General features: G+C 42.7%; 1 protein-coding gene across 7 annotated transcripts in view; it reads left to right on the forward strand.

Annotated features, from left to right (window-relative positions):
- Positions 1-12,910, forward strand: part of LOC106607297 (signal transducer and activator of transcription 3) — a 33,772-nt gene that overhangs the window by 13,102 nt on the left and 7,760 nt on the right. For 4 of the 7 annotated variants that reach the window (XM_014204116.2, XM_014204117.2, XM_014204120.2 and 1 more), the window contains exons 2-13: positions 1,449-1,598; positions 7,014-7,350; positions 7,451-7,532; positions 7,729-7,862; positions 8,729-8,880; positions 9,132-9,290; positions 9,535-9,627; positions 9,766-9,825; positions 9,943-9,972; positions 10,094-10,187; positions 10,267-10,314; positions 10,484-10,567. In XM_014204116.2, coding sequence (XP_014059591.1) covers positions 1,471-1,598; positions 7,014-7,350; positions 7,451-7,532; positions 7,729-7,862; positions 8,729-8,880; positions 9,132-9,290; positions 9,535-9,627; positions 9,766-9,825; positions 9,943-9,972; positions 10,094-10,187; positions 10,267-10,314; positions 10,484-10,567 — 1,401 coding nt within the window. In that variant the 5' untranslated portion in view covers positions 1,449-1,470. The remainder of the gene's footprint in view (positions 1-1,448; positions 1,599-7,013; positions 7,351-7,450; positions 7,533-7,728; positions 7,863-8,728; positions 8,881-9,131; positions 9,291-9,534; positions 9,628-9,765; positions 9,826-9,942; positions 9,973-10,093; positions 10,188-10,266; positions 10,315-10,483; positions 10,568-12,910) is intronic. The other 3 variants (XM_014204118.2, XM_014204119.2, XM_014204122.2) reach the window with 1 other exon arrangement.

The raw sequence follows: 12,910 nt of genomic DNA on the forward strand, positions 1-12,910 counted from the left end.
TACCTTGGCTTCTTGCTGCCCTCGTGTAACAGGTAGTCAGCCTGCCATGCAGGCTCCTCGTGGAGTGCAATGTAAGGCAGGTGGTTAGAGCGTTGGACTAGTAACCAGAAGGTTGCAAAAACGAATCCCCGAGGTGACAAGGTAAAAATCTGTTGTTCTGCCCCTGAACAAGGCAGTTAACCCCCGTTCCTAGGCCGTCATTGAAAATAAGAATGTGTTTTTAATCCGACTTGCCTAGTTAAATAAAGGTGTAAAAAACCATTTTTTTATCGCTATCAAAATACCGTTTACCGATTGTTATAAAAACTTGAAATCGGCCATTCCGATTAATCGGTCGACCTCTAACCCTAACTATACTGGTTTCTCCTCTGTTTCTCTCTTCTCAATTTCCTTACATCTAGCCTACAGTACAAAATGGTCTTGCTACTGTGTAGGGACTTGTTATCAGGACAGTTGTAGCCTAACCACCACCTTGTAAGTTATTGTGCATTTGAGCTACTAGGAGAACATTGTGTTCCTTCCTGTGTCCAGTAAAATGAGAAGGGTGGCAGATGTTTGCTGATGACTGTATGATCTCTCTGGGCTGGGGGATGCTCTGTAGTTCTCTACCTTTTCACTGGTGGTAATTAGGATTTTGTCAAGGCTTTTAGGAAGTACACTGTAATATAGGAAAAATACCAGGCCTGGGTTAGCATGGCTGCTCAAATAACTCACTGAAATCATGACCGCTGTTATGGAAAATCACTTTCACTTTGAAAATATAATTACACTGTTATGGAAGGAATGTGGAGCAGAAACCTTTTTGTGCTAACATGCAGACGGTGTCATCTGCATTACATGGCCTACATAATTCAATGGTTTGTTGACGATGACAGCAGTGACATTATATTCAACTGGGAATGAATATCAATGATGTGGTTCCTGTTTACTTTGAAGTCTGAATAGTTTTCTTGTAATGCTGAATAAATCTGCTAGTATCAGACCTGGGCTGGAGGGAGACCAAAGGGTTTCTATCTGGGTCACCTCACCTAACGGGCAGGCCAAAGGCCAGGGTTTATGTTGGTCTGTGTTTCTCGGTGAAGGCTGTGTGTTGAGTTGAACAGGATGTCTCTGTTTATAGGAAGCTGGCTGAGGTACCATCAGATACTTTTGTCTTCGGTTTCTGAGGTTTTCCTGTCAGGTTGAATATGTCTATACATGCTCTCATCAGATTCAAGACAATCGGAGTTAAAACAAATCAATTGATCAAGGTATTGGAAATGTTTCAAAGTAGAGACATAATGTACGGTGGCCTCAAGGTTTCGTCCTGCATTGGCTAGCTCTCAAGAGCCGATCATTGTCATGGTCAAGAGACCACAGCTGTTCCCCTCATTAGTATCTAGCTTCCTTGTGTCTTCCTTGCTTTCCATTTCTCCCTCAAACTGTTTCCTCGTGTGTGTCCTTTACAGGGTTGTGGAGGCAGCCGGCAGCATGGCCCAGTGGAACCAGTTGCAGCAGCTGGAGACCAGGTATCTGGAGCAGCTGTACCACCTGTACAGCGACAGCTTCCCCATGGAGCTCCGGCAGTTCCTCGCCCCCTGGATCGAAAGCCAGGACTGGTGTGTATTTTCCTAGTTCCTGTGGTTCACACCATCACTACAGAATGGGTACCTAGTACCCACAGTTCACTAACACCACTGCTGCTGGCAACACTCGGCAGGATGACATGGCTCATTGTTGTGCTTGCTCATTCTATTTGTTAGTAGTGGGGGAGGAAATATGTCATCCACTCGCGCTCATTGTTTTCAAAAATGTTGACTTTAGTCATCAGTGTGGCATTGATTTTCCTCTACAATCGTTTTGATTTATTTTGAAGTAGCATCAACAACATTACAGCTAGACTGTTAGCAGGGAACACGTCAGGGAACAACACACAGGAAATGATTCACCTAATTGGCATCTCATGATGGCAAGTTGTCAGTTCTGCCAGGAAAAAGGGTAATTCCATATGAATTCAATTTCTTTTTGATAGCACCCCTTTCGATTCGAACAAAACCTTCCATACACATTTGCCCATTGTGGAAGTGCTCAGAAAGTGACGTTTTGGACCTGAATGCCAAAGTTGACTTATTTTGCATACCCCACCATACCATGAGACATGTCTTCATCACTGGAACAGATAAATGGTTGAGATTAATGTAATTTAAAAGCTTACAAACAGGGTTGTCAAACTATTTTATAATTTCATTTTTTAACCTTTATTGTCAATTATCAAAAAACCCGTAAACTCCTGTTTTTTTCATATTCGCATATATTTTGGCTAAGAACCTGTTTTACATCATCTAAGGTTTTTGTGTTGTACTTGCCATTGGTTGAGACACAACATGCTCTTGAATATAGGGTGGGTGTCATGTTTTGGCTGATAAATGTGTTCAAATGGGAAACTTTCAAATGGTACCATAAAGATGGTTGTAGGTCCACACATCAGAGAATCTTGACTTAATGGGAATATGTTTTAAATTATACTGTCTATCATCCATAAGAAACCTATTGAAATATACATAATAGAATAGACATGACCATTTTTAAGTTGACATTCGTTGGTCCTGGTGGGTGGACCGGCAGTCATCTTTGTGGTAGTAATTACACTGAACAAAAATATAAATGCAACATGCAACAATTTCAAAGATTTTACTGAGTTACAGTTTATATAAGGAAATCAGTCAATTGAAATAAATTCATTTGGCCCTAATTTATTCATTTCACATGACTGGGAATACTGATATATCTGTTGGTCACAGATACCTTAAAAAAGCGTGGATCAGAAAACCAGTCAGTATTTGATGTGACCAGCATTTACCTCATGCAGCGCGACACATCTCCTTCGCATAGAGTTGATCAGGCCATTCTATTAATTATATTTCTAGGATTGAAATGACACCCACCCTGTATTCAACAGCACGTTGTGTCTCAACCTCAGAGGATCTAAACTAGGGTCTAAGCTACAAGGTATGCGAATATGAAAAAAATCAGTGTTCACACGTTTTTAGGTAATGTTGAAGATAAAAAAATATATTGTTTTTATTAATAAAACAAATAAAATAATAAACAATCGTTTAACAACACTTTTAATTCATATCAAACTCAACCGTTGATATTTTCCAGTGATGAAGACATGGATGTCTCATGGTGTGCTGGGGCATGCCAAATGGTTCAACTTTGAGCATGTTTTGGCATTCAGGTCCGAAAAGTCACTTTCTGACCACCATGTTTTGGCAATCAGGTCCAAAAAGTCACTTTCTGACCGCTTCTTCCATTGGCAGACATGTATGGAAAGTTTTGTTTTAAGCAAAAGTGATGCAGTCAAAAAGTGACTTCAAATGGATTTACCCAAAAGCTATTTCAGTTCCCAAACTTCCTTGTTACTGTAAAAGTCTGCTCCTTATGCAAATATCTTTCAATCTTTCCTGCCAAATGGTTCTTAGTTTCATACCAAAGCAAATTAGATTCAGTGAGTCATATTTTCATAGATACATAGATATATCATGTAGAGGTCGACCGATTATGATTTTTCAACGCCGATACCGATTATTGGAGGACCAAACAAGCCAGTACCGATTAATCGGCCGTTTTTTTTTATTATTATTATTTTATTTGTTTGTAATAATGACAATTACAACAATACTGAATGAACACTTATTTTAACTTAATATAATACATCAATAAAATCTATTTAGCCTCAAATAAATAATGAAACATGTTCAATTTGGTTTAAATAATGCAAAACAAAGTGTTGGAGAAGAAAATAAAAGTGCAATATGTGCCATGTAAGAAAGCTAATGTTTAAGTGCCTTGTTCAGAACATGGGAACATATGAAAGCTAGTGGTTCCTTTTAACATGAGTCTTCAATATTCCCAGGTAAGAAGTTTTAGGTTGTAGTTATTATAGGAATTATAGGACTATTTCTCTCTATACGATTTGTATTTCATATACCTTTGACTATTGGATGTTCTTATAAGCACTTTAGTATTGCCAGTGTAACAGTATAGCTTCCGTCCCTCTCCTCGCTCCTACCTGGGCTCGAACCAGGAACACATCGACAACAGCCACCCTCGAAGCAGCGTTACCCATGCAGAGGAAGGGAAACAACTACTCCAAGTCTCAGAGCGAGTGACGTTTGAAACGCTATTAGCGTGCACCCCGCTAACTAGCTAGCCATTTCACATCGGTTACACCAGCCTAATCTTGGGAGTGACAGGCTTGAAGGGGTGGGTATAATTTGTGGAACGTTTCAACAGGAATCTGTTCCAAAAAAACGTAAAGTAAAAGGTTGCCAACCAACAACGCATACAAAGTAGCAACGCATACAAACCTAGCTAACTAGCTGCCGAATAGGCATCAACTCACCACGAAGCTTATTCTTAATGTTTGTCCATAGGCAAACAGACATGTGAGGACAGACATTTTTCGGAATAAACGTGATGAGTGAAAAACGCAATGAAATAGACCACTCCCTACCCGGTATCTTATTCTGCCGCTATACAACTTTGTATGCATTGTTTTTTGGAAACCTTGTTATTTACGAAGTTTTTGGAATAGATTCCTGTTGGAACGTTCCACAAATTATACCCACCCAGGTTGAAGTCATAAACAGCGCAATGCTTGAAGCACAGCGAAGGGCTGTTTGAATGAATGAGCCTGCTGCTGCCTACCACCGCTCAGTCAGACTGCTCTATCAAATCATAGACTTAATTATAATATAATAAACACACAGAAATACGAGCCTTAGGTCATTAATATGGTCGAATCCGGAAACTATCATCTCGAAAACAAGTTTTTTTTCTTTCAGTGACGTACGGAACCGTTCCGTATTTTATCTAACGGGTGACTAAGTCTAAATATTCCTGTTAGGCATTGATGTTTATGGTTAGGTACATTGGTGCAACGACAGTACTTTTTTCGCAAATGCGTTTGTTAAATCAACACCCGTTTGTCGAAGTAGGCTGTGATTCAATGAGAAATTAACAGGCACCGCATCGATTATATGCAACGCAGGACACGTTAGATAAACTAGTAATATCATCAACCATGTGTAGTTAACTAGTGATTATGTTAAGATTGATAGTTTTTTATAAGTCTAATGCTAGCTAGCAACTTACCTTTGCTTCTTGCTGTCCTCGCGTAACAGGTAGTCAGCCTGATAATCCTTGTGGAGTGCAATGTAAGGCAGGTGGTTAGAGCGTTGGACTGGTAACCGAAGGTTGCAAAAACGAATCCCCCCTGAACAAGGCAGTTAACCCCCGTTTCTAGGCCGTCATTGTAAATAAGAATGTGTTCTTAATCTGACTTGCCTAGTTAAATAAAGGTGGCCAAAAATACCGATTTACCGATTGTTATGAAAACTTGAAATCGGCTCTAATTAATCGGCCATTCCGATTAATCGGTCGACCTCTAATTTCATGGATATCAGTGCATTCAGAAAGTAGTCCAGTCCCTTTCCCTTTTTCCACATTTGTTACATTACAGCCTTATTCTAAAATGTATTAAATTAAAATATTTCCTCATCGATCTACACGCAATACCCCATAATGACAAAGCAGATTTTTTGAAATTGTTTCTTTTTATATAAAAAAAATGAAAAACCTTAACATTAGTATTCAGACCCTTTGCTATGAGACTCGGAATTGACAGTGCATGTCAAAAACCAAGTCATGAGGTCAAAGGAATTGTCCGTAGAACTCTGAGAAAGGATTGTGTTGCGGCACAGATCTGGGGAAGGGTACTAAAAAATGCCTGCAGCATTGAAGGTCCCCAAGAATATGGTGTCCTCCATCATTCTTAAATGGTTGAAGTTTGGAACCACCAACTCTTCCTGGAGCTGGCCACCCGGCCAAACTGTTACAATCGGCGAAGAAGGGCCTTGGTCAGGGAGGTGACCAAGAACCTGATGTTCACTCTGACAGAGCTCCAGAGTTTCTCTGTGGAGATGGGAGAACCTTCCAAAAGGACAACCATCTCTGCAGCATTCCACCAATCAGGTATTTGTGGTACAGTGGCCAGACGGAAGCCACTGCTCTGTAAAAGGCACATGACAACCTGCTTGGAGTTTGCCAAAAGGAATCTAAAGGACTCTCAGACCATGAGAAACAAGATTCTCTGGTCTGATGAAACCAAGATTCAACTCTTTAGACTGAATGCCAAGCGTCACGTCTGGGGGAAAAAACAGGCACCATCCCGACAGTGAAGCATGGTGGCGGCAGCATCATGCTGTGGGGATGTTTTTCAGCGGCAGGGACTGGGAGACTACTCCGCAAAGTACAGCGAGATCCTTGATAACCTGCTCAGGACCTCAGACTGGAGCGAAGGTTCACCTTCCAACAGGACAACGACCCTAAGCACACAGCCAAGACAACGCAGGAGTGGATTCGGGACATGTCTCTGAATGTCCTTGAGTGGCCCAGCCAGAGTCCGGACTTGAACCCTAGCAGTGATGCTCCCCATTCAACCTGACAGAGCTTGAGGATCTGCAGAGAAGAATGTGAGAAACTCCCCAAATACAGGTGTGCCAAGCTTGTAGCATCATACCCAAGAAGACCCAAGGCTGTAATCACAGCCAAAGGTGCATCAACAAAGTACTGAGTAAAGGGTCTGAATACTTATGTAAATGTGATATTTCAGTTTTAAAAAAATAATACTTTCTAAAAACCTGTTTTTGCTTTGTCATTATGGGGTATTGTGTGTAGATTGATAAGGGGGGGGGGGAAACAATTTAATCCATTTTAGAATACGGCTGTAACGTAACAATGTGGAAAACGTCTAGTGGTCTGAATACACTGCGTTCGGAAAGCATATATCTTATCTGTGGATTTATTTTTTACAATTTGTTTGACTGATAACTAGAGATATGAATATTTATTAGAGGCTAGGTTGTTACTGTAGGTTGATCTCAATACCCTACCTGGTTAAATAAATAAAGATAATAAAAGAAAAAAAGCATAAGCTTTCGCTAAACCACTCTATATGCGCTATGCAGGGCGTACGCAGCGAACAAGGAGTCCCACGCCACGCTGGTGTTCCACAACCTGCTGGGGGAGATTGACCAGCAGTACAGCCGCTTCCTGCAGGAGAACAACGTGCTCTACCAGCACAACCTGCGGCGCATTAAGCAGCACCTGCAGTCCAAGTACCTGGAGAAACCTATGGAGATCGCCCGCATTGTAGCCCGCTGCCTCTGGGAGGAGCAGAGGCTGCTGCAGACTGCCACCACCGCCGCACAGGACGGAACGGCGTCTCACCCGTCTGGCACTGTGGTGACGGAGAAACAACAGATCCTGGAGCACAACCTGCAGGACATCAGGAAGAGGGTGCAGGTGAGACTGCATGTTTAGTCCAAAGAATATGTGGTTTTACACAGGCATGTTATTTAATACCTCATTTGATTTACATGCTTTGCTTGTTACTTTGCAATAGGATATGGAACAAAAGATGAAGATGCTTGAGAATCTCCAGGATGATTTTGACTTCAACTACAAGACCCTTAAAAGTCAGAGTGGTAAGTTTCTTTTAATATTACATCAAATTCTATAAAAAGACATCTAGAATTGTATCGGAATTTATGGATAGGATATGAGTCTGTTAGAGGCTCGAATTTTATACTCTACTATTACTATTTATTTAGCTTGTTCTTGTTTTGAAACTCTGGCCCGCCATCAAATACTACCAAATATCACTGACTCTTAAATCTACAGATAACCCACCCAACTCCTCTCCTATTTGCTCAGAGTTGTCCCAGGACATGAATGGGAACAGCCAGGCGGCAGCCACCAGGCAGAAGATGTCTCAGCTGGAACAGATGCTGAGTGCTCTGGACCAGCTCAGGAGGGTAGGGCCCTTATACACCCCTCCTTAGTGTCCATCTGACCCTACATCGTACACCCCTTCTTGGAGGGTCCTAATACCCTGAATCAGGATAGTCCGAATTTCTGCGATAAGTAGGCTAAGCTAGTTGACATTCTGCTCGAACTACAGACATGCGTGCAATAAATTACATAAACCTGCATATTTACATGTTTGTTAAATAGTAAGCTATAGAATTGGGTTAGTCATTCTCTAATTGTCAGCAGCAAGCTCAAACTGTCTGCCCCAAGCAGGCCTGCTTCCCTCTCCGTTGCAGCCCCGACATAAACATTTGGACTCAGCAGCAGTACCTTTCACTACACATGCAGAGATCTGTATGTGTGTTGATATTAATGTATGCTCGATCATTAATTTTCAATTGAGTTAAATTAATATTCCTGCTGCTGTCAGGCACTAGATATTTATGAGCAAGATGAGGAGGGTGGTAATAGCTGTCAAATGTTGAAGAATGTGAGGCTGGAGACTATTTAGTTAAAATTTCCCTGGGGCCAAAATTGTAAAACAAATTCACTAATCATGTTGTCTAACATGATAATCATCCTAAGAATCATGCGCGAGATATAATCATACCCTCGACGTTCGAGAACCAGGCCAGCAACCGGAGGGTTGTCGGTTCGAATCCTAGTGCTGGCGGGGAGTGAGCTGGCAACCGGAGGGTTGCTGGCATCAATATCTCAGGTGCAATGAACTTAACCCCCTAAACTGCTCATTGGGTGCTGCACTGCGGCTGATGTCCATCTCGTGTGGATTAATCAAATATATCTTATCTTAAAAGTAATTCCAGAGCCCCCTGAATATCACTAACACTGGTTATGTCCCTCTCTGTTGTAGCAAATCGTGACTGAGATGGCAGGGCTGCTGTCAGCCATGGACTTTGTCCAGAAGAACCTGACAGATGACGAGCTGGCTGACTGGAAGAGGAGGCAGCAGATTGCCTGCATCGGAGGACCACCCAACATTTGTCTGGACCGCTTGGAGACATGGTCAGTTACCATTAGTAGCCTTTACTTTCCACGTTAAATTCCTTTTATGTGCCCTCCCCATGACCGTACACTATCTATCCCCCCCCAACACTCATGTAGAGTAAACGTCAGAGGCGAAGAAGGAGAAGTTGCTGTTATTTGTAGTCCATACAAGACGCCATAAGATGAAATTGTAGTTCCAAATTTGTTTAACAAACAAGGTAGCACTGCCATAATGATGACTGACCTAGATTAACCTTTGTGACCTCTAGGATTACTTCCCTGGCTGAGTCTCAGCTGCAGATCCGCCAGCAGATCAAGAAGCTGGAGGAGCTCCAGCAGAAGGTGTCCTATAAGGGAGACCCCATCATCCAGCACCGGCCCGCTCTGGAGGAGAAGATCGTGGACTTGTTCAGGAACCTCATGAAGAGGTGGGGAGCTTCTCTTTTAGCTTCAATATCTATCACATGTCCAGATCGTTTGGATATTTATTATAGGATCGAATTTGCATAATATTCAGATGTTTTGGATACATGGCATAGCCTTTGGAAAATATGGAGATATTTTGACATTTTATTATGATGGGCATTAGACAAAACTCTGAAGCCTCATCTATCATAGACTTCCACCGTTGTGCCCCAATGCACCGCCTCTTATCTGGTCATTGTGTTGCAGTGCGTTCGTGGTGGAGAGGCAGCCTTGTATGCCCATGCATCCAGACAGACCGCTGGTCATCAAGACCGGTGTGCAGTTCACCAACAAAGTCAGGTAAGGGGAGCTGCGGGACAACTCAATGCCACCAGTTGATGACTGTGTTGAATACAAACTGCCTTATTTGATGTCTTTGGCATTTGCTTTATGTGCTCTCACCAAATGTTATTTTCCAAATCTTTTCTCTCTTTTCAGATTACTGGTGAAGTTTCCAGAATTGAATTACCAGCTGAAGATCAAAGTTATTATTGACAAGTGAGTTTTTCATGCCTTGCGTCCATCACTCCCACGATCAGGTCTGATTTTGCATAGAACACAGCGATCGACTCAGTCCCAGGGAAGGTGAATTGACCTCTGTTGTTTCTTTCGCAGGGAATCTGGGGACGTGGCTGCCATTCGAGGGTAAGTGACTTTTATGTTACGTTGAAACCCTTTGTCTCCTAAGCTATCAATCTTAGAATGTCCCTTTTGCCATGGAGCCTGTGAATAACCTACCCTACCTGCTCTACCCTGCATCTCCCAGGTCCCGAAAGTTCAACATCCTAGGTACCAACACCAAGGTGATGAACATGGAGGAGTCCAACAACGGCAGTCTGTCAGCAGAGTTCAAACACCTGGTGAGTGACTGTCTGTTAGTCAGTCTAGTGTGGTACTGTACAGTATGTGGCTTGGCTGATAACTGCCCTTCTCTTTCAGACCCTGAGGGAACAGAGGTGTGGCAATGGTGGCCGGACCAACAGTGATGTGAGTCCCACACTCAATCTTGAATGCTCCTTTTCTTATGGTGACTGATGTAGCTATACTGTTAACTTAAACTTATCATTTTGGGAGTTTATAGTACTATTGCCATCAGTATTGATAGTAGCAGTAGCATCAACCGACCTTTAACCCTGACTGTCCTGTTCCTCCCCAGGCCTCCCTGATCGTTACAGAGGAGCTCCACCTCATCACCTTTGAGACAGAGGTCTACCACCAGGGCTTGAAGATCGACCTGGAGGTGAGACCGAGCTCCGCTCTCTACCTGTGTGCACACAGGCGGCTTGGGGAGTTGCTGTTGTGCTTCCTGACTCCCAGGTGGTCTTTGTCAAGTATCATTATGGCGACACCAAACACTCAGCATGTAGTCCCCTAACTCCACCTTAACCCAAGTCAGCAGTAATTACATGGAGATTAGATATTTAAGGCCACGAGTTAGCTCTGGCACACACGCGCAAGCCAATAGACAAAATAGTCATTATCATTAGCTTGATGGTGCCCTAGGCTTCCAGGGGCCTGGCTCTGCTCTCCCCGTGTACAGAATACCAATGAGCTGATTCAGTAATCACACTTGTTTTCCATGCTTCCTACTGTTGCTTCTCCTCGCCCCATCATCCCTTCCCTCAACCCCCGGCCGGTGGAGCAACTCCAGGGGTAATCCGTCTCTGACCTGCTCTACACCCCCCTTACCTCCAACATGGTTCCTCCCTCTGATATCACCGTAGCTAGCCCAAGCCCCCTGCTGGGACACAGGAATCATTCATCTAATGGTTATGTCCTGCAGGGCTTAGTGCTTTGTGTTAAGCTCAACACTGCGGCGATGCCCCCCCTGAACACAGCAGTGTGAAAATGCATTAGCCAGGATAATTAACACATTAGCATTGAGAAATGGAGGGAAATTAGCGTGTGTGTGTGTGTGTGTGTGTGAGAGCGTTTGGCACACCCACGTTGTGAAATAATTTATCACAACACTCCGTCTTCTATAAACGACACCATTTAGCGAGGCGAGGGGTGCTGCTGTGTGATTAAAGACTTAATTCTCAGTGAGGGACTAAGCACTCCATGTCTCTGCCATCTCACTCAGAACATGGACAGCTTTTCCTCCCGTACGGCCCACTACTTTGTCACAGCAATCCAAAGAATAATAGAATTTAAGGAATGTATTAAATGGCATTTCATGTCAGACTTGAATAGAATGACCTAACAACCTAGGTTAGTTTTGAAAGCCTGGCAAAAGGTGCTTCTGCTCCATACGTATATCTTAATTGGTCCTACGTCCAGGTTAACCTCTCTAGGGTATGTGGGACGAAATCGTCCCACCTACTTAACAGCCAGTGGAATCCCGTGGCGCGATATTCAAATACCTTAGAAATGCTATTACTTCAATTTCTCAAACATATGACTATTTTTACACCATTTTAAAGACAAGACTCTCGTTAATCTAACCACACTGTCCGATTTCAAAAAGGCTTTACAACGAAAGCAAAACATTAGATTATGTCAGCAGAGTACCCAGCCAGAAATAATCAGACACCCATTTTTCAAGCTAGCATATAATGTCACATAACCTGTTAGGGCTAGGGGGCAGTATTGACACGGCCGGATAAAAAACATACCCGATTTAATCTGGTTACTACTCCTGCCCAGTAACTAGAATATGCATATAATTATTGGCTTTGGATAGAAAACACCCTAAAGTTTCTAAAACTGTTTGAATGGTGTCGGTGAGTATAACAGAACTCATATGGCAGGCCAAAACCTGAGAAGATTCCATGCAGGAAGTGGCCTGTCTGACAAGTTGTTGTTCATCTTGGCTCTTTTTATTGAAGACTGAGGATCTTTGCTATAACGTGACACTTCCTACGGCTCCCATAGGCTCTCAGAGCCCGGGAAAAAGTGGAATGATATCGAGGCAGCCTCTGGCTGAAACACATTATCGCGTTTGGCAAGTGGCCGATCAGAGTACTATGGGCTTAGGCGCGTGCCCGAGTCGACCCCCATGCTTTATTTTCTTTCGTCTGTTTACCTAAACGCAGATTCCCGGTTGGAATATTATCGCTTTTTTACGAGAAAAATTGCATAAAAATTGATTTTAAACAGCGGTTGACATGCTTCGAAGTACGGTAATGGAATATTTAGATTTTTTTTGGCACGAAATGCGCCATGCTCGTCACCCTTATTTACCCTTTCGGATAGTGTCTTGAACGCACGAACAAAACGCCGCTATTTGGATATAACAATGGATTATTTGGGACCAAACCAACATTTGTTATTGAAGTAGAAGTCCTGGGAGTGCATTCTGACGAAGAACAGCAAAGGTAATAACATTTTTCTTATAGTAAATCTGACTTTGGTGAGTGCTAAACTTGCTGGGTGTCTAAATAGCTAGCCCTGTGATGCCGGGCTATCTACTGAGAATATTGCAAAATGTGCTTTCACCGAAAAGCTATTTTAAAATCGGACATATCGAGTGCATAGAGGAGTTCTGTATCTATAATTCTTAAAATAATTGTTATGTTTTTTGTGAACGTTTATCGTGAGTAATTTAGTAAATTCACCGGCAGTGTTCGGTGGGAATGCTAGT

The sequence above is a fragment of the Salmo salar genome, chromosome ssa06, assembly GCF_905237065.1.
Source record: "Salmo salar chromosome ssa06, Ssal_v3.1, whole genome shotgun sequence".
In the NCBI taxonomy this organism is placed as follows: domain Eukaryota; kingdom Metazoa; phylum Chordata; class Actinopteri; order Salmoniformes; family Salmonidae; genus Salmo; species Salmo salar.